This window comes from Prunus dulcis, chromosome 6 (genome assembly GCF_902201215.1).
Source record: "Prunus dulcis chromosome 6, ALMONDv2, whole genome shotgun sequence".
In the NCBI taxonomy this organism is placed as follows: Eukaryota; Viridiplantae; Streptophyta; class Magnoliopsida; order Rosales; family Rosaceae; genus Prunus; species Prunus dulcis.
The window spans coordinates 25,207,280-25,227,935 of NC_047655.1; the positions used below are offsets into that span (position 1 = coordinate 25,207,280).

The 20,656-nt window shown below is 40.0% G+C and overlaps 3 protein-coding genes and 1 long non-coding RNA gene across 7 annotated transcripts; 2 read left to right on the forward strand and 2 right to left on the reverse strand.

Moving 5' to 3' along the window:
• The first annotated feature begins 7,908 nt into the window (after positions 1-7,908).
• On the forward strand, positions 7,909-9,339 carry LOC117631866. Its single transcript, XR_004586392.1, has 2 exons — positions 7,909-8,144; positions 8,976-9,339. It is a non-coding gene; the product is annotated as an uncharacterized LOC117631866 (long non-coding RNA).
• Positions 9,340-10,112: 773 nt separating this feature from the next.
• On the forward strand, positions 10,113-13,822 carry LOC117631671 (protein DETOXIFICATION 44, chloroplastic). Its single transcript, XM_034364948.1, has 13 exons — positions 10,113-10,469; positions 10,587-10,711; positions 10,820-10,981; positions 11,084-11,226; positions 11,533-11,668; positions 11,779-11,875; positions 11,994-12,094; positions 12,181-12,344; positions 12,443-12,514; positions 12,648-12,764; positions 12,836-12,931; positions 13,013-13,134; positions 13,314-13,822. The coding sequence occupies exons 1-13, from the start codon at positions 10,189-10,191 to the stop codon at positions 13,372-13,374; spliced, it is 1,677 nt and encodes a 558-aa protein (XP_034220839.1). The 5' UTR covers positions 10,113-10,188; the 3' UTR covers positions 13,375-13,822.
• Positions 13,823-13,920: 98 nt separating this feature from the next.
• Positions 13,921-16,430, reverse strand: LOC117631672. The gene is made up of 2 exons (XM_034364949.1): positions 16,128-16,430; positions 13,921-15,831 (listed from the first exon to the last, which is right to left on the reverse strand). Exons 1-2 carry the CDS (start codon positions 16,148-16,150, stop codon positions 14,301-14,303), a joined length of 1,554 nt encoding a protein of 517 aa, XP_034220840.1. The 5' UTR covers positions 16,151-16,430; the 3' UTR covers positions 13,921-14,300.
• Positions 16,431-17,946: 1,516 nt separating this feature from the next.
• Positions 17,947-20,557, reverse strand: LOC117630715. Of its 4 annotated transcripts, none has more exons than XM_034363447.1 (3): positions 19,531-20,557; positions 19,210-19,307; positions 17,947-18,234 (listed from the first exon to the last, which is right to left on the reverse strand). In XM_034363447.1, the coding sequence occupies exons 1-2, from the start codon at positions 20,422-20,424 to the stop codon at positions 19,251-19,253; spliced, it is 951 nt and encodes a 316-aa protein (XP_034219338.1). In that variant the 5' UTR covers positions 20,425-20,557; the 3' UTR covers positions 17,947-18,234; positions 19,210-19,250. The 4 variants fall into 4 exon arrangements, with proteins under 4 accessions (XP_034219338.1, XP_034219337.1, XP_034219340.1 ...); XM_034363446.1 differs by having other exon boundaries at positions 17,947-18,354; XM_034363449.1 differs by lacking the exon at positions 17,947-18,234 and adding an exon at positions 18,506-18,758 and having other exon boundaries at positions 19,531-20,539.
• Positions 20,558-20,656: the final 99 nt, after the last annotated feature.

Here is a 20,656-nt window from a genome sequence, read left to right on the forward strand (position 1 = left end):
ACCTCTCGACATGTTTTATTTAACGAAACAAGTTTTCATTTTCAGCATTTGTAGGTCTCATCCTTCCCGGAGTATACTGAAATAAATTTCTATCATGTGGTCTCTGCCTCTCATTCTCCAACACATATGGCCACTCTAGGACCACCTCTACATGTCCACATCCCACTGAGGCCCACACAGGACATTTGCCATGTCTGGCAGCTCCATCATTCCACAAGCTTCCAGCACCTCCATCATTCCACAAGCTTCCGGCACCTCCATCCTTCTACAAGCAGCAATCCCCACACCATGACACAGCACGGGTCTAGGTCGCGCAACACTCTTTATTCCACATGACGCCCCTCTTTTTGAGCCAGTCCAGGCTCTGCTCCATACATATTCCAGAAGACATCACATACCACCTACGTAACCTGTGCAAGCACCGCTGGTCCTTGCTCTCATTCCCACTACCGACCCAGCTTCTCCATCACCTATCGAACCAGCATCGCCACCGCGTGCTCATCCCATGTGCACAATTCTGTGTGATGGCATCTCTCAGCCTAAAAATCGCACCGAAGGCATAGTTTGATACCTGGTCCCTCGTGCTCTTTTAACTGTCATTGACGATATTGAACCCACTTGTTTTTCTCATACTTCTAAAAATCCAACATGGCGCGAGGCAATGTCTGAAGAAATCAATGCCTTGCAGCAGAATTAGACTTGGTCTCTTATTCCTCAATCTCCCACACATACTCTAGTCGGTTATAAATGGGTCTTCCACTTCAAGCATCACTCTGATGGCATTATTGAATGCTACAAGTCCTGCCTGGCATTGACTACTTTGAGACCTTTAGCCCTGTTATCAAACCAGCCACAATTCGCACTGGTCTCAATCTTGCTGTTTCCCGCTGGTGGTCTTTACCGCAACTCGATGTCAAAAATGCATTCCTTCAAGAAGATGTATATATGGTTTAGCCTCTGGTTTTGTGAACCCTGCTCATCCCACTCATGTCTGTAAACCTCACAAGTCTCTTTATGGCCTCAAACAAGCTCCACGTGCATGGTTTAGTCGTATCAGCACCTTTCTCTTATCCCTTGGTTTTTCAAGAAGTTTGGCAGACTCTTCACTTTTTATCTTTCAGCAAGGATCCCACACTATCTTTCTCCTCCTGTATGTTAATGACATTGTGATTACTGGCAGTGATTCTTCTCTTTTGCATAATTTTATATATGTTTTAAGCTGCCAATTTGACATCAAGTACCTTGGTCCTCTTAGTTACTTCTTGGGTTTATAGGTTGTCTCTCATGATGGTGCTCTTCATCTCAATCAACTCAAGTATGTTCATGATTTGTTACACAAGAGTAATCTCCTACATGCCATGACAGGACCCGATCCTAATTCCACTTTGGAATTCAAACCAAGCCCTGTGCGTGTCCGACATCTGGCAACTGTCGGGCACAAATGACCATTTTACCCTTCCTACTACAGTTACTATGAAAACTTTCTCTGGACTTCTGCCGAAAATTCGGCAGAGTCTCCCCTGTATTTTGACCAAACCCAAATTTTTCCACCTGTCAAACAACCAAATAAATCCACACCAACTGCCAGAATAGAATAACCAAATATTCACCAGCTACAGTTTTCCAATAAGACAAGATATCAGAGCATTTTCTAAAGTTTACAGGGTTTCAAGGACTTTTCCACAAAACTCTACCTGATTTGATGGCGCGGAAGCTAGGAATGGCCCGGTGGTGGATCCTGCGCACTTCTACGGCCTGGGGGCGAAAAACAGTTTGAAAATGTGAGTGGACAAAAATAATGTTCTTGAAAACGATTTATAACCATAATAACCCCCATTTAAACATAAGTAAGGATATAAATCGAGGGTTTGTCTATATTTCAATACAAGGTATTCAAATAAGCATGTAAAAACTTACTGATGAGTATGCTCGTATAACTGAACAAATATGTAAAGATATAAATGCGCGAATATCAAAGAGACTGGCATAAAATAACTGAAAGTCATAATTGAATAAAAGAAAGCTCAAAATCCTTTGAAACTACCACCTATTTGTACCCCTGTCATATCCGTCAATTCCCCTGGCAGGTCTCGGGCGTCACGCAGTCTACCCGAGCCGCAAACTGGCGAAATCAGGGGACTATGATCAGCCTGATCCGCCGGCAGGTCTCGATGACACCAAGTCGACTCGAGCCGCTCTGGCAGGATGCAGGGGACCGTAGTCAGCCTGATCCGCAATCCTGGCAGGTCTCGGGGACACAGAGTCAGCCGAGCCGCAATCCTGGCAGGTCTCGGGACACCAAGTCTGCCGAGCCGCAAATCCTGGCACTCACGGTCCGAGCGTCCCCGTAACTCGTGAGGCAAAGTCAAGTGCACTGACGTAACTGAAATCGGACTGGATGTCCGTAGACATCGGTCCAACTCTGGGTAATCACCAAAAATAATGGGTACATGGTGGTCTAATTAGAAAATCTGATAATTCTCTGAAATCTGATAAATTAACTGTAGTCTCAATGCTGCTGCTATTTTATTATATAAAGCTCAAGGTCTGCTGCTAATATAACCTTAATAATATATATAACTCAAAATATTTAACAGTATAAAACATACTCTAAGACATGCAAGAGTACTTATTCAAGATCAAATAATGAAATTTTCTTATAAAAACTTATTTATAAAAACTCATTTCTATAAAATCAATATAAAATCATTTACGTAAACTCATTTATATAATCATTTATCTAACTTATTTATATAAAATCCTTTATGAAAGAAAGTCCACTCACTGGTGGTCCGAGCTAGCTGGACCCTTCGATGGTTCCTCCTGTAGGTCGACTGGACCTCTGGTGCCTGATTAACCATGAATAATAAATTAATAAAACTGCTTGATAAGAGAATTAAATTAAACACCCTGCTCCCGGCTCCTAGAAATACGTGCGCTCAATTTTAAAGTTACTCATATGCCCACATTAGCCTTTCAGACATTTAGGACGGTCTTAGAAGATCCGACGTTTAACTGAAGCGATAAGCTGCCAGATCGGCCGACCTGGGACCCGTGGGGTCCATGATCTCCGATGGTCAATCTGGGCTTCTCTAAAGGTTCCTCATAGAGAAGGAACCATGTTCCGCGAATTCGGTCCGAAACGGACGGTCGGATTAGCCGAACTCGCGTTATCGCTTAAAATCCAAACCCTAGCCCCAGGGTTCGCGATTTCGGAGTATCCGGGACTCCGATTCGTAATCCGTCGAATCCTACACGATCCTGGAATCATGTAGTACGACATATCCAAAATTCAGTGCGATCCAACGGTTTAACGATACTGCACCCAAGGATCACCCGATATGGAAAATTCGTTCGGGGCTCAAACGGACTCCGAATCGAGATCCGCAAAACCCTACGCGCTCGTGACGACACGAGGATCACAAAACAGCACAGAATTTCTTCACCACCCTGGCCCACGCGCGGGCAGATTTGGGTGTTCTAAGCGATTTCGGGTGGTCGAAAAATCTCGGAACCAAGACTCCAAACTCCAATCCTAGGTAAAACACCCCATTTGGAGTCACTTTTGTTCTTGGACATACCCCAAAAAGTGACCGGAAACAGTAGATCACGGCGGCCGAAGTTTCGGCCAATTTTCAAGTCGAAAATCGAACCCTTTAGAGCTAAAATCGATCGAAACTCATACATCCATCAGCTAGAACACGAAAAATAGCTGAGAAACCATACCTTACTCGATCGATTTGGTGGAGAATTGAAGGAGAAAAACGAGCTGGAATTTCAAACTGGAAATCCGGCAACAATGGTGATTTCCAGCGAACTCCGGCCACGGCAGCGGCGGCGACGGGTCAGGAATTGTCGGCGGTCGAGTGGTGCTTCGTTTGGCACCGGTCCTGGAGATCGGCTCCAAGTGTGGCGGCCACTAGGACGACAGAAGCGAGCGGAGGTCGTGGGCGAGGTCGAATCGGGAGGAGAGAGAGAGAGGAGAGAGAAGGGAGGAAGAGATAAAAATTTGAATTTTTTTGACCAAATTACCATTTTGCCCTTTGCGGTATTTTGATCGTATTTTCTTCGTTACAACTCCGATTCGGGTCTACTCCGTGTCTACGGACTCGTTTCGCCGTGCTCTACGCAACGGAGCAAGTGGAATCCCCAAATTCTTTCTCGATTAAAAAGTCAAAATTTTCCCCATTAAAATATGCAAGGGCAAAATCATCCTTCTACTAGAAGATATTAATCATACTTTTTAGATATTTTATTTCTTTTTGGATATTTTGTTTTGGGTTATTACATGCCAAGCCCGCTTCCACTCCTCTTGCAGCGAAGTTTGTTCTAACTGCCAATGATGGTGACTTGCTTGCTTCTCCCACAGAATACCATGAACTTGTGGGGCCGTCAACACTGTGGCCCAGTTTATGAGCTCTCCTCGCTCTCCTCACATGGTTTCCATAAAAAGGATTCTCCGTTATGTTAAGGGCACCATTGACTTTGGCCTCCATTTTACACCCCAAAGTCCTTCCACTTGTCTCATTGTTTACTCAGATGCCGATTGGGCTGGGTGTCTAGACTCCCGCCGTTCGACAGCTGGCTACCTCATCTACTTGGGCTCCAATCTTATTTCCTGGTGCTCCAAAAAGCAACCATCAGTTTCGAGCTCCAGTGCGGAATCTGAGTACCGTGCTCTTGCTTATGCATGTGCCGAATCTTCTTGGCTTTGTTCTCTGTTACATGAACTGGGTGTTCGACTGTCTTTTCTAGTTCTCATGCACTGTACAATCTTAGCACAACTTATATGGCGGCAAAGACGGTATTCCATGCTCGCACTCGCCACATTGAACTTGATTACCACTTTGTTCGCGAGAAGGTGGCCCTTGGGAGTCATTAAGTCTGCTTCATCCCCTCTGTTGATCAACTTGCGGATCTTCTCACTATGCCACGACACCATCTCTTATGTTCCAAACTTATTCGTCCGAGGAAGAAGAATTTGAAACGGATTCTTTTTAATCACAATAGTTAACTTGCTCTCCAAATATTTTGTATTTACTGTCATTCAAGGCTTTTACCGTTTATATCTTTATTGTGCAATTATAAATGTTGTAATATTTACACACAAAAATACAACTTAAATTCAAACCCTTACAAATAACTTAAACAAAAATTACAAGATAAATGCGAACAAATATTCAGAAACATAACTACTCGTGTACTACACATATGAAGTAGTAAATTCGAAAGCCAAAACTAGTTACTGTGAATTTTGTACAGCCCATCTTATGCTCAGTGTCTTTCGTACCGGATCATCTGTGCGCACTGCACACATTCACAACATGATTGCTATGCAATTGTCATGCATGGATGCATGGATGCATGGATGCATGCAGAGGCAGGTGTAGAGGAGCCATTAACATCCATATATTCATAGCTTTGACAGGAAGATAGGGCGCCTGATCCGCTTATGGCGTTGGCTGCATTACTCATGTGAAGACAACCATCACCCTACATTAATATCAATATTAATATTAATATTAATATTATACACCGCCAAAAGATCCGTCTGCTTCTGCTTGCCAACGGCCAACAACATAAATCTTGGGGCTTGTTGGGCCCCACCCCCACACGCTATATGCTCACATTTTATATGAAATATAGCTTGATCTCCGCTTTGACTTTTTTGACTCATTGTTTTTAGGGTCCCTTCGTTTGTCCGTTCCAGCCATGGGAAGAAGATGATCACCTCTTTTACGGGATCAAGCAAAAGATTGTCCTCCTACCACTAAATTTACTTTTATTTTTTACAGTGAAATGTTTTATTATCTAACTACGTACATATTTGTCTGACAATAAAACATTACCCGTTATTTGTATTAAATTAACTTACTTACAATACGAATCAAATTGTAATTTGGTGCTGACCCATTGAAACACTTTGAATTAGCTGGATCATGAGATACAGATCTATATGGTCCCAGTTGCCCACATTGGTAGCCGATTAATGGTCCAGAAATGGCCACCACCACCACCACCGGATCTCTTCACTAAGACTGGCCCCTGCAATCTCTGAGTGATACGGGCTCACCCAGCCACAAACCTAAATTCATCATTTTACTGACAATTTCATGGGCCTACCAGATTTGTTTAAGCAGCCCTTTTTAACAAGAGAGAATATTTGCAACTTAATTAATAGGAGATTAGAATGATTGGGAGGAAAAAAAGAGGAGAATGATGAGATATAATAAGGATGAGAGCGGGACACCTGGAGGGAGAATTTAGCTCAAATTAGAGGAGATAAACATGTGCTAATCTAACAGTTCTCTTTTGGTCCAATTGAAATCAAAAGGATACTTGGTCCAATCCAAAATTAGAAGGTGAAATGTTTCTTTCATTGTATCGTAATGGAAAGGAGGAGGAGAGGAAGGAGTACTTAGAAGAAAATAACATAATTAGGATCGTGATTTGTCCTCGCAATCATACATTGTAAATGGCAATGTGCGCAAAATCCATCAAAAGAGGACATCTGCGAAAGAGGTTGTCAATTCTAGTAGATACGTATCTCCTCCAGTCGTCAAGTCCCAACCCCCCAATTCAAGCAACCTAACCTAGGCCTAACATGCATTTCAAATAAGAAGAATGTTAAGTAACGTGATTCGCGAGTTACTAACTATGAAGAATGTTAAGTGACGTGATTTATGATTCGTAAACTATTCATGCATGTGATTCATATAATATATTTCTTTAGCATTGTTTGAATTTGAATTATGTTAAGTAAATTCCGAATACATACAATTATTTTGAGCTTATAGCGGGATTGATTGAGTTAAGAATTGAGAATAACGGTGATATGATGAAGTATAGTCAAATAATATTTGTTGGGATCTTTGACTTTGTCATGGGTGGCATCATGATTGATGATGAGTGAATTCAGCGATCCAAAAGACTAAAAACCAGTGAAGAGTGCGTGGTGCAGCAGAGCATGGCAGGGTCCCGTCATCAATTCGTAGCCCAAGAGCATGATGACAAAAAGTAATAGTATGACCAAACTACCCTCTAAGAAGTAACAGGAAGCGGAGCCCTTGGAGGGCATTTTAGGGAAGAATGTGCATCGGGGAGCGTGAAGGGGAGTCTGGAATTTCTGGCCCCTTCTCTCTGGGCATGTAGTAAAAGTAGGGTTCAGGAAGGGAGGAAAGGAGGAGGCCCTGCCTGGGACTCCGGGTTGCAGAAAATGAAAGTCAGGACTCTGCAATTTCCAAGGCACTCACTCACTCTCCCAGGAGTGACCAAACTCTAAAGACCACAACACTTCCATTTTTTTTAAATTTGAGATTACCAAAAAACCTTATGTTAATGTTAATATGTTATGCATTTCATTTCATGTTCATGCATGCATAATGCATTTCATTGACGCATGCAATGCAACACATGTCGTTTGTTGTGACATAAAGTTTCTCAGACCGACACCAAAACCAAACAATTAGGAAACCGTCCTAAATTGTTGGTGATGAAATTCCTAAATTGTGCCTCTACACGCAGCTCCATTACATAAATACCCCAAAATAGAAAGACAAAAGTAAAAATATAATATGTTAATGGACAAATATGTAATTAAAACTAGCTTAGAGTTTGATAATTGATACCAATCAATTCATAAGTGTTCAAGTACATGCACAAAACACCGTACGTATTTTAAGAGGAAGAAAAGTAACGTAGTCGGCAGGGGCATAAAATTAAAATTAAAAAGATATTTAGCTACTCACAACACAGACATGAATTTGTCAAGTTTTTTAAATTTTAATGACGTTTTGTAATTTTGCATAATTTTGTATATTTTCCGACGTACCCTCGTTTTAGCTCCTCAGCTGCTATAAATATTGGTGCTGCCCTTCTCATAAGTCTCATAATCAGATTTCAGAAGCATTTAAGTTACTCTGCTGCCTCTTTTTACCAAAAGGGCTAAAAGGCATCTTCTTGGTTTTTAAACAGTATGGAAGAATCTGTTAAGCTCAGGAGGGATAGCGCCATTCTTGGTTTGGTTTTAGACCATGTATTGCGCTATCCATCCTGAGTTTCATGGCTTCTTCTTGCTCTCTCTCTCTCTCTCTCTCTCTCTCTCTTCTTTGCAGCCAAGCCAAGGGATTGAAACTTGTGGCCTTGTAAGTATATATGCTGCTTAAAAGATGAAACATCTGCAGAATCAGTTTGGTTTTATGTTAATTTTGTGCTTTGCTAGCTGTTTGTTTAAAATGATGAGGCCAGTTGGTTTTGGAGTTCATTTTTCTCTGTTCCTTTACAACAATCTTGCTCAGTTTAAATCTCTCTTTGTTTAGAAGCTACATCTTTCTTGAAGCTTACCCAGAACCAGAAGGAAAAAAACTAATTTTCTCACATTTGCTTGGTTTCCTTGTATAACCCATTGTGAGCCTTTAAAAGTAGATAAAAATATACCAAAAGAAGACATGAGATATTGAAGAACTTATCCATAGTCACATGTTAAGGTGGGGCGAAGGATGTTGACCACTTCCAACCTGGTGATGTTATAAGTCAGGGTCTCAGATATTTCTCTTTCATTTACCTGAACTTTAGCTAAAAGGTTGGTCCATGTTCGTACGTTTAGATATTATTATTTTTCCATTTCAGGTAAAAATAGTTTCCACTTCCTTTGCTTGCTGCTTCCACCAAAATATCATTCATTTACTCATCACTTGCTTTAATTTTTATTTTATTTTCCACCTTTTCTTTCAAAGGATTCTGTTTTTCCTATGTTGGAATTTTGTGTATCTTTGGCTAAAACTGCTCTTCACATTTAGAAATCAGAAAATTGCTTTTTGTGCAAATAGAGACTTGCCAGGTAGCTTTTGGTTTTCCTAATCAAATAGAGAGCTGTGGTGCTGTGTTGGGTTAAAAACTGCAATGTCATTACTAATTGTTGTGTTATTTGTCTCAAAACATCGAAGGGTTATCTACTTTGGGCTCAATGATTGCAGGTTGTTGCAATATCGGGAATGAATGAGAGGATTGAGATGAGGGCCAACCATGAGTAGAATTAGTTGCCAAGGCTCTTTGGTCAAGCAGATTTTTACCCTGTGAAACACTTACATGAAACGAAGATATCATTATTTTGATATTCCTAGCCAATCACAGTATTGATAATTTCGATTGATAGAGGATAGCAAAACAGTATTATCTCCATTTTATACAAGTTTTTTTTGACTATTTTGAGAGCCTATGAAGAATCTTCACTTGTCCAATCTACCTGTTCAAGTTTGACTTAATGTACCACAAGGTGGAAGGAAAAGTACTTCTTTTTATGCATTATACTGGATATGAAATCAATTTTAGTTATGGACATACCAATCTTATTTAAATGCGTGGGAAAAGTAAGGGTTTTATAGTTTAAGTGGTTAAGAGCATTTTTAAGAATTTTTAAATTTTAGTTAAAATAGTTAGAAAGTCATTATAGCAAACTACTTAAAAAGTGTTTTCTCTAACAATATTCTCTATTTTGGTTCATCTCTAATATTGTGTTATTTCTCTCACCTCCTCTCTAAATTAAAAGTTCATTAAAAAAAAAAAAAAAGTAAGAGGTGAAAGAGGGTTGTGTGCCTAGGAAGAGAGAAGAGGAAGAAATGGAAAACCTTCAATTTCTCTCTCCTCCTCTCTAAATGTAGCCACCAAACTTAAATAGAGAGTTCTACTAAATAGAAAGTCAGATAGTAAGTCTGTTGGACTTGTATTTTGCACTCATTCTAGCCAAAATGACTAAGGATCAAAGTATAGCAACTCTGTTAGAGATACTCTAACAACAGTTATCTATGCATCCGAAATCATGTGTTCAAATACCCCCTCCTCTCTTATCGCTTGTATCAAAAAAGATGTGTAAGGAAAAAACTTGAAGATCATGCACCAAAGCTAAAATAATATAAAAGCAAAACAAAGGCCAAAAAAGAAAAAGGAAAAATAGCATTGTTTAATTTCAGGACCCATTGGGCTTCAATTCATGGCAACCATATACTTTTTAGCCGAGCCGTAGGCCCGTTAGGCCCAACAAGAGATATTTTCATGAGAGCCAAATCTAACCGTTAAAATCGTAAATAAGATAAAACAACACCGAAACATATGGTTGCAGGCCTTCTTCAACATTACACACAGTTTCTTCATAAAAAGAGTCCTCGTTTTGTCTGTTTAAGAAATTTGAAAATGGCGAGTGGTCTCTCACACCACCTTCTCTGTATATATTCCTCAAAAACCAACCCACCATTTTCTAAAACACAAGCACTGATCAGAAACCCAAAACGTTCCATTGGTCTCCGGACCCTCCTCAAGTCATCGTCTCCCAAAAACTCCAACACTTCACTGCAAAGCTCGCAGGAAGAACCAAAGCCCATTGTCACTCCTAAACAGACCAATCGCCCCGGCCCAAACCCACCTTCCAAATTGTCTTATTCCGACTCCTTCTTCATTCGGCTTCGCCGTTTAAGGTAAATTAGATTGTATCTTATGCTATGTACCCAATTGCAAATTCATGAGAGACCAGTTTTGGTGTTCTGTTTGATTTTGTAAGATTGTAATTTTGAATTTTGAATACACAATTGCAGAGATGAAAGTTTTATGTTTGATGGGATTGCGGTGGACATTTTGTCAATTGCTTTGCCTGCAGCTCTGGCTCTGGCTGCTGACCCCATCACCTCTTTGGTTGACACAGCCTTTGTTGGGCATTTGGGTAAAGCTTTGTCCTTTGGTGTTGCGTAATTAATAAAGGATTGAGCTTGTTTTTTAATTAATAGTAATAGTATTGTGTTTGTGTGTGTGTGTTTTTTGTGTTGTGTAGGGTCTGTTGAATTGGCAGCAGTTGGGGTGTCTGCTTCAGTATTCAACTTAGTTTCTAAATTGTTTAACGTTCCATTGCTCAACATCACCACATCTTTTGTTGCTGAAGAGCAGGCATTGGCTATTAAGGCTGAGGATAGTTCAAATTCAATTGGTCCTGATGGTAATTATTAATTCCTCTAGGAAGCCTTGCATATTTGTTGTTTTTTGTTCATTGCTTTAATAAAAAAATGAGATTATTTATTTATTTATTTTATATAAAAAGATTGCCAGGGTGATAGCCAAAGCAAAAAGCTCCTTCCCTCGGTATCAACTTCGTTGGGTCTTGCTGCCACCATTGGCATTGCTGAAGCTGTTGCACTTTTTCTTGGGTCGGGTGTGTTGATGAATGTCATGGGTATACCTGCTGTATGTCATACTTAACCAACTATGAGCTTATGTGATGACTGCTAAATTATTACATATCTTAATTTCGTTGTTTGTTTAGTTTTTACTGTGGCATTTTTACTAGTATACAGCAAACATTTTTAGTCATTTTCTGCAAAATATAGACTTTATCACTGTGTTAAATGAAAGTCTGATAAGGATGGAAGAGAAGGATTAGCACATGTAATTTGGCAAATTTTTGAACTGTGGGATGTGTATTTTTTATGCATTATGGAACTGACTGATGATGTTTCTGTAGTTTTTAATTGAGGTTTGCTATTGTTATAGGATTCACCCATGCGAATACCTGCTGAGCAATTTCTTGCCCTAAGGGCATTTGGTGCTCCACCCATTGTAATTGCACTTGCTGCACAAGGCACATTTCGTGGATTTAAGGACACGAAGACACCTCTGTATGCCGTTGGTAAACTTACTATGAGTTGCCTTGTCCTGGACATAGGTTTTATAAGTATTTTCTAGCTGATTAAATGACCAAGTCTGCTTCTTCTTTTTTTCCCTTTTTTTTAATCTCAGTTGCTGGCAACGTACTTAATGCTATATTGGATGGGATATTGATATTTATTTTCAATTTTGGAATTCGCGGTGCTGCTATTGCTACAGTGATTTCTGAGTACGTCAATGATGTGGTAAACTTAATTATACTGGTGTATTTAGATCTTGATGTTCCTATTGTCAAATTTTGTCAAATTTTCTCTCTAACAGAACTTTTTATGTCGATTTCTTGCAAGGTATTTGATCGCTGCTATTCTTCTGTGGAAGTTGAATAGCAAAGTGTTCCTTGTCCCTTCTTATATTGATGGGAGAAGAATCATAGGTTACCTTCAATCTGGTAGGTTTTTTTTTAAACTTGCTTATAAAATGGAGACTATAGAGATGTTTTCTTCAATTTCTAAATATGTTTGTTCTATTTTGCAGGGGGTCTTCTTATTGGCAGAAGCTTAGCAGTGGTGTTAACTACGACACTAGCCACATCCGTGGCAGCTAGAGAAGGCCCTATACCTATGGCTGGTCATCAGATTTGCATCCAAGTTTGGTTGGCAATATCTTTGCTTACAGACGCTTTAGCACTTGCTGGTCAGGTGTGACTTTCTTGACTTTACAAGTGTCATATCACATATGTGATCAAATTACACAGAATGAATTGAACAAAATTATCATTGTGATGTTGTTTCTTCAGACACTTCTTGCCAGTGGTTACTCCCAACAAAATTATGACCAAGCACGCCGAGTTATATATAGAGTTCTACAGGTTGAAATTCTTCTCTTTTTAACTGTTTCATTCTCATCGTTGATTGATATCCTCTTTTTCCTCCACCTCTTTTATGGCATCGACACCATGGCTAACCCGAATCTCCATTTACCGTTCTTTGAATTTCAAACAGCTTGGCCTAGTGATGGGAACTGGTTTGGCAGTTATATTGTTCATCAGTTTTAAACCGTTTTCTAGCTTATTCAGCACAGATCCACAAGTTCTTACAATTGCATGGTCTGGTATATTGGTAAGGAACTTCATATCTGAATAGTTTACATGTTGGAAACCTATGTACCTGATGTGGACACTGTTTTTCAGTTTGTTGCTGGATCTCAGCCAATAAATGCTCTAGCATTTGTTCTTGACGGACTGTACTATGGAGTTTCAGATTTTGGATATGCTTCCTATTCGATGGTATTCCCTGATCCTATCATGAACGGTAATCGGTTATGCTATATATTGTTCTCTCATCTCTCTTTTTCTTTTGATGAGTAGGTACTTGTAGGACTGATTTCTTCAATCTTCATTCTTGTTGCTTCTCCTGCTTTTGGCCTTGCTGGAGTCTGGACCGGGTTGTTCCTCTTCATGGCATTGCGTGTAATAGCTGGAATGTGGAGGTAAATAAATTCCTTTATGAACTCAAGTCACACATTAGGTTGTGGACCACCTAGTTTTCTCTAGGCTAAATGGTCATAAGAGTCTAATGCATCTTACTTCACTATAGTTTTCTCTGGCTATCAAAAGCTGCAAATATGTGCAACTTAATTTCTCCCTGATAAATATTATTCCACTCCAGGTTGGGCACAAAGAGTGGACCATGGAAATTGGTCTGGGATAAGAGGAAGCTGGAAAGTTAGTGTGACATAGGCTCATCTCCTAGTAAAGGAGAACACAACCTAATCAGGGGATTTCGAACACAAGTAACTGCTCCAAAGTTTGATGCTGATGGAGTAACCTGTTGTCTCTGCTCCATTGATGGCATGGGTTTTGTTCTGGTGGTCAAGGGCCTATCCATTTACTAAGACCGGCCAGATCAACAAGAAGGTGGCTTTTATTGAGCTTCTGGCTACTCACTGGATTTAGTATGCGAAGGACGCAGAAGTTGATCAGAGTTCCAAACCAAGATTTCTTCCCTTCCATACTTAACCAGGTTCTTGTAGTTTAGGTGCTTTTTGAATTTTGTATATAAATTAATGCTGTTCATGTTTCTCACAACTGTAGCCCCCAAAATGTCTCAGATATATACATTTTCTCAAGGAAAAGAGGCAACCATTTGTGACAAAATAATATCAGATGATTTTTGAACTGTTTTATTGTAAGGAAAGGAAAGAATAGTCTTTTTGTTATTGAAAGACTCCAAAAATTTCAATTAGCGTGGCTCAGGATATGTTTGTTAAAACACGTACAGGAGGCAACTTTAATATCAACCAAACAAAACCAAACCTAAGTGTGGTGGCCAAAGGGCATAATATGATATTATTAAGAGAATCATGTTGACACCTACAAAATGTTTACAAAATGACACAAAGATTCTAAAATGAAAAGACAAGTTCCATCACAATGGAAGATGGAGACTTTTTTTTTTTCCCTGCAACAAAATACAGCTAATTCACTTAGTTTGATCCTTGTTCCAAAGAAAATCTCAGAATCCTTCTGCAAGTCTGCATGAACATGAATCACAAGCACTGCAGCACAGAATACCAAAACGCACGTCGTTGATTAAACCTCCTTTGTAGAAACATAAACTACAATATCAACAAGCATCCAATTCAGCTAGTCTCAACTAAGAGTAAGGGAACCATGAACCATGAAACACCTGCTCTTCTAATACACCTGAATCATAATTTTGCCTGAACAAATCTACATCGAAATCGATGCCTAAACTTGCTTCCTCCATATGAGCCAAGCTTCCTGGTATGTTACCCTGCGGTTGTGTCTGTAATTGGTTAGGGAGATTAGGCAGCCTTTCCCCTTGTTGGTTCTGTGCATCAATGCCATATGATTCTTCTACAGACCAATTATGCAAGTTGGCAAGTCTGTTCTCCTGCATTTTGATATCATTTGAAGGCCTAATGTCATCTGTGCAAGCATAACTATCTATGAAGCCATTATGGCCATTTAAGTTCGTAGTTTCTACAAGACCTCCCCGCAATTCTTGATCCGTCATTGATCTCTTAATTTCATCGTTAGATGGTTCAAAATCGGCTGTTACCAGATTGCTGGCCACATTTGTCTGCTCATTATGCATATAGTGGCAGCTATCATCTAGGCCATTGTGACTTCCGGATTCCAGAATCATGGGAAATTCTTTCTCCATGGCTTCGCTCGTTACCGGTTTCTCAACATTAACATCCTCTGAAGGGTTGCAATCATTTCTTCCATTGCATTCCACATCTACAAGCTCATTATTTAAGTAATCGTTGTTGGACCTCAAAAGAGTCTCCAAAGATTCCCAATCATTATAATAAGGCTTCCCATCAGGTACTGAATCAAGATTCACAACCTGTAGCTCATTATGCAAGTAATCAGGCCTATGGTTGAAGCTTTCATAACTCCCGGTTTGAAAAACACCTGTTTCTTCAGCATCATTTCTGGCAAGCTCATACTCAGTTTCCAATTCACATTTCACATCTTTAGCTTCTCTTAGAGTAGCATCTAATACCTCTAAATCCTGTGACGCAAAACCCACAGAACAATCAGTTTCTTGCTTCGGCTCTTTATGCGCACAATCCTCAAAGAAGTCAGAACTTTCCTTTGATTCGCCTACCACAAATCGAGAGCTTTCCATAGCAGACTTGCTGCTCATGTCCAATCCCTCTGCCTCATCCCCATTATTATATGTTGTTGAAGACTCATATGATGATGATGTTGTTGTTTTAGTTGTTCCAGAAGACACAGAATTAGAATACTCCTTCAATTTCATAGTGTTTTGTGGAAAGTTGAGCCTGGCCAAACCACCATACATGGCCCTTGCAGCTTCATCATAAGCAAAAGCAGCATCATAGGCTGTAGGGAAAGTACCAAGCCAAAGACGACTGTTCTTCTTTGACACACCACTAAAATTATTTGGTTCTCGAATTTCAGCTACCCACTTGCCCCAAGTCCTCTGCCTAACACCTCTATAAACACAATCTGAGTTCTCAGGCCCTCCTTTCCCTTTCATACATCCCTTTTTGGACCCGTTAGATGGGGCCTTCCGCGTCTTTTTCACTCCATCTTTTGCAAAATCAAATCTGTCATTGTAATTCTTCCATTTAGCCAGAGTGTCCTCTATTGAATCACAACCATTACGTCTCTTGCGCAATTTTTTATCCCTGAAAGAAAACAAGTACCAAAAAGAAAAAAAAATTAAAACTTTCTTTAGACTGGTCGAAGTTTCATGAAATTCAAAGTTGGCTCTGTAACTTTTAAACAACCAACATGGACAAAATTTACAGGCCCCTTGAAAAAAAAGACTTCAAAAATTCCCAAAGCTTCAATTTCTCATAGTACACAATCATAATGGAGAAAGATAACAAAGTAGTGGAACCAAACACAAAACCCCAGATGGGGAAGATGAAAGAAAACCCGTTGTAAAAGAAGAAATGAAAACATGCCTCAAAGAACTCACCCGTCAGAAGCCTCAGACGTCATGGGAACTCAGAAAGATGTCTGCTTTCCTCTTCTCTTTTTGTGGGTCTGCTTATTCTACTCTTCTCTCAGGCTTCCTTCTTGTTATGTGTAGAAACTGATAAAGGGGTTTATCTGGGGTTTAAGTACGCGTTTAGCGTTTGCCCCTTGAGCAAGGTTTTGAGGCGTCTGAAGAGTTTGGTTTATCTGTTTTCGGCCAGCCAGACAGCAAGGGCCCCTGTTGCTGCTAATAAAGCAAGCTTGTCGTCACTGTGACTTGGGGACGAAGGCAAACTGTGAGATATTCCCGAAAAGGATATGTGTGAAATGATGACATGGACTATTCGTAGCAGCCTTATTTATGGCATCCTCTTGTGTGACACGTAGACTTTGTACCCTGTTTTGTCCCATCGTTTTCTTGGCCACGAAGACTTGGGTTTTCAATTTGTCCATGATCTCTTTCTTTTATGTTAGTTTAATTGGCAGTTGCTGCTCCAATATAAAGCTGGTTTAATAGTAATTAGAATTTAATGCGGCTCTGTTTGATTAGGAAGAAACTAGTGCAAGAGTCCTAATCTTCGGTCAAACAAAAATATTTGAATATGAAGTGCCGTTGACGCAGCAAAAGGTGATTTATTGAGACAAGAAAGAGCCGAGAGTTCAGCTTTTCTGATTTCAAAACCCCAAAAATAAAAAAAGGTTGATTTGTTTGTTTAATAAAATTGTTCCTCATAAGACCTCCAACTTAATGAAAAAGGAGTTTAATTTGCAGACTAGAGGTATTAAATTTGAATTTTTATGACATCATAATTGTGTCTGTGAGAAATTCTCCTCCTATGTAATTTAGACTATCCCTTGTGCTAAAAAAAATTTCCCCATAAATATACTTTATTATACTAAAATAGTGCATTGAAAATGTTTTGGTCCTATTTTATCCGAAATTCATGATGTTTAAGCTTTGTTTTTTGCTATAAAATTTTTTTTTAATAATAAATAATAGAAGTAGGAGGTTTCATAGCTTGTAACAATAGCTTTCAAATAATAAAAAATATTTTAATATAGATAACCAATAGTGAGGGGAAATTGAATAGAAAGTAGGAGGTTGTTTCTTGCAAAATTCTTCGAATCAATTCATTTAACTTATCTTATATTTATGAGTTTAGACACAAAAAAGTGGGAATAGGGTTTGCCCGTTTTTAAGAGATGGGACTTGGATTGGAAAGCTTGACCATCGTGAACGTGAACAAGCCTCCCTATATAATATATATATAATCCCATCAACCATTGTCACACAGTGATACTGTTGACAAATCACAACACAATGAATTGCTTTCCAATCACAAAAGTACCAACAAATCAGACGCATGTGATCCCCGAAAAAGAAGAAGAAAAAAAGGACAAATTTTGGAAATCTTCTTTGTTCAGTTTTCTGGTTGGCACAAGGCCCAAACATGGACTCTATATGGGCCTTGAGCAACCCAAACAAACAGTTTTCTGGGTACTCATGGCGGAACGAAGGCCCAAACATGGTCATTTTACTGCTCTCTGACCAGTACTTAAAATTTTATGCCCCTCATTTTTGACACAACGACGATTTCTTGTGATGGGAGCTCCCTTTGGTTGGTGGTTTTGCTGGTAATATGGGAACTGAACAAATCTTACAAGCTAATAATCATGGCTTTGAACTGGTGGGCAAGGAGGGTCCCTTCCTAATTTTCTGAGATGGCAATTGTGCTGCTTATTATCGGCCTCTTGAATTTGTGTTTGGGTTGTCGTGTTGCGTATGCTTGAATCAAGTAAAGGAGAAACAAACATAGGCAGGTGAAAGATGAAAATATTGGACAATCATTTGCTTTCTTCTTCTTCCTCCTTATAAATGGACAAGATACAGCAAGTGCACATATAACTGAAAGGACGCAGGGTATCAAATCATCCCCATCTTCAAGACCACGAAAACATGCCACACCGTAATTAGTACAAGAAAACACTTCCATGGTTCCAACAGATCTTCATCTCAAAAGTCACCAACTGCATGATGCATCGAATGTCAACTAAATCTTACATATACATGAGTTACCACATCATCAAGCCGGAAACTTTCCTGTATGCTGTTATTCCAACAGAAAACCACAACAAAGTGAGGCGCAGAACACTACACAAGGATTCACCGACTTAATTACTCGTCGTTTTTGCAAGTGAGAATATAGCTTCCCACCATGAAGGATTCACTGATTCCAGAACAAGATAAAGAAGACAAAAGTGAGGCACATAAAGCTGAATTTGTGGGCTGACTTAAAATCTCTTCAAATACATGAAAATTGGTAGCCATGAAATTTGTGGACTGATTTTTAACGGTAGTCAACCTACGACAACTCCAAATACATGAAAATTGGTGCTAGAGAGACCTTCCGTTCATCGTTTTATTTCACTTACAAAACAATGTGATTCCACATAAGAGTAATTATTAGTTATCATCGTAGAACAGAAATTGAAGGTCCACAGATAAGGGGAATCAAACATTTGAAATACAACCATTACAAGACAATTATTAACAATGAGGTGCCCAATTTTTGTATAGAGGGTGCAGAGGGCTGAGAACAACAATCTACTGTAACGGTAATGCATGTCTCACCTAAAAAATTAAAAAAAGATTTGTTAACTACAGTGGACAACATACAAGGTAGACTCGACAGAAATCTAGAAAGGGCCGTCTCAGGCGGATGATATGCGTTGGTGATAATGGAAGTGGACAAGCTCAGCTACCAGAGAAAGCCTTCAGAAAAGAAACCTAAAAGGAACTAGAATCTGGACTGGAGTAAGAAGAGACATGTTGAAAGTACGGAAATGCTAAATTTGTAAATGGAAATACTGCAAGATTCAATCTGTAAAAAAAGGAACACAACATTATGTGGAAGAAACAACGATCAAACAATTTAAAGAGACAATGCAAAACATGAGGGCAATGTTGAGCTTTGTACTAAGACTTTACACAACATTAGTAATGTCAGATAATTCACTAATATAGGTTCATTGCTTCACTCAATACATGAAATAAACTAAACACGAAGGAAAAAGAAAATTACCCTGACATCACCACAAAACACCATAGGCAATAATCAAGCAATTACTCCAACGCAGCAGACCTTGCAGCTTTGTACCTTAACTTCCTATTGAGATTTTCCTGCCAAAATTTTCCAAAAGAATGAATTCACAACTTCCAAATATGGTATGCAGAGCACACACTTAGCATTGAAAATGAAAAAAAAAATAAAAAATAAAAAATAATGGCATACAAATTCAATATTGCAATTGATAAATTCATGACAATTTGACTGCTTTGACAAAATCCCCTCCAAATTTACATACAATTTCCCGAAAATTTACTAAATTCAGTAAAGGCTCACCTGCTCAAGAACCTTAGCGGAGCTCTTCTCAACGAGCGTGGTCAAGCTTTCAATCTTCACAAGCATTTTCTCATACAAATCCTCCACGCCAGTCGTGTAATTCGCAGCCTCCGAACCCATTAGCCTACTGAGGCTCCCAACCTCCAACCCCTCACTGCACATATCCAACTCGCTCTGGTCCTTGTTAACTTGCCTCAACTGATCCAAATTCTCCTCTCCTCTGTCCACAATCATCGGCGAAACCCTCAGCTCGAATGGCAAATTGGGAAAAGGCGAGTTGGGACTGAAGTTCTCGTACTGCGCTCGAAACGCCGGCCCAATGTTGACGATTTGAATTGATTTGGGCTCGAAGGAGTGTTTGGATGCACGGAAGTGGTAGGCCCGGTACTCGTGGGTGTGGATGGTCTGATCGGTGATCGGAGAAGCGAAGAGGAGAAAGAGGGAAGGAACGAGATTAGGGTTGGAGGGGCCTTCTGGAGGGTTTTGGATTGGGAACGTGAGATTGGGGTTGGAGGAGAGAGCGTTGGAGACTGAGAATTCTCTGAGAGAGGGACGGAGGTGGGTTTTGCGGCGGCCGGAGAACCAGCCGAGGAGGTGGGCGGAGGGGGATTGGGCCTGGGCCAGGACCAGGCGGCGGAGGAGGACCGGGTCGACCCGGCCGGAGGAGTTGTAAAAGGAGTGGGTGGAGCCGGAGCAGAAGAAGCCGGTAATGGTGGCGATGAGAGTGGCGGAGGAGGTGGAATTGGGAGAGTCGTCGGTGAGGGTGGGGGCGATGTGGCTGACGTGGCCGAAGATCAGACCGTCGACGGAGCCTTGGGAGGTTGAGAAGCGTTGGATCATGGAGGCTAGGGCTGGCCCTGATATTGCTACTTTGTCGATGGAAGGGTCTTCCATTGCATTAGAAATTTGAGCTCTGAGGAGAGAGAGCGAGAGAGATTGAGCTCTTACAGAGAGTCTCAGGGTAGTCACCAGATTGCGCGAACAAGCAGAAGTGAATTAAATGGCAGTTGGGTTGGAATGTAATTTTACCATATTGCGCGAAAAATATAGGCAATATTAAATTTGTATTTATCTACTTATTTTTTAAATGGCATTTTATTTTAGGTATAACATGAAAATATTTGAT

What these genes read in the sequence shown, in the direction of transcription:
- LOC117631671 (XM_034364948.1), top strand. Translation starts at nt 10,189, where the DNA reads ATGGCGAGTGGTCTCTCACACCACCTTCTCTGTATATATTCCTCAAAA. An exon ending in ATGTCATGGGTATACCTGCT is followed by an intron (nt 11,227 to 11,532) that starts GTATGTCATACT and finishes CTATTGTTATAG; the next exon opens with GATTCACCCATGCGAATACC. An exon ending in TTATATATAGAGTTCTACAG is followed by an intron (nt 12,515 to 12,647) that starts GTTGAAATTCTT and finishes AATTTCAAACAG; the next exon opens with CTTGGCCTAGTGATGGGAAC.
- LOC117631672 (XM_034364949.1), bottom strand. Translation starts at nt 16,150, where the DNA reads ATGACGTCTGAGGCTTCTGACGG. An exon ending in ACGTCTGAGGCTTCTGACGG is followed by an intron (nt 15,832 to 16,127) that starts GTGAGTTCTTTG and finishes GTTTTCTTTCAG; the next exon opens with GGATAAAAAATTGCGCAAGA.
- LOC117630715 (XM_034363447.1), bottom strand. Translation starts at nt 20,424, where the DNA reads ATGGAAGACCCTTCCATCGACAAAGTAGCAATATCAGGGCCAGCCCTA. An exon ending in CCGCTAAGGTTCTTGAGCAG is followed by an intron (nt 19,308 to 19,530) that starts GTGAGCCTTTAC and finishes AAATTTTGGCAG; the next exon opens with GAAAATCTCAATAGGAAGTT.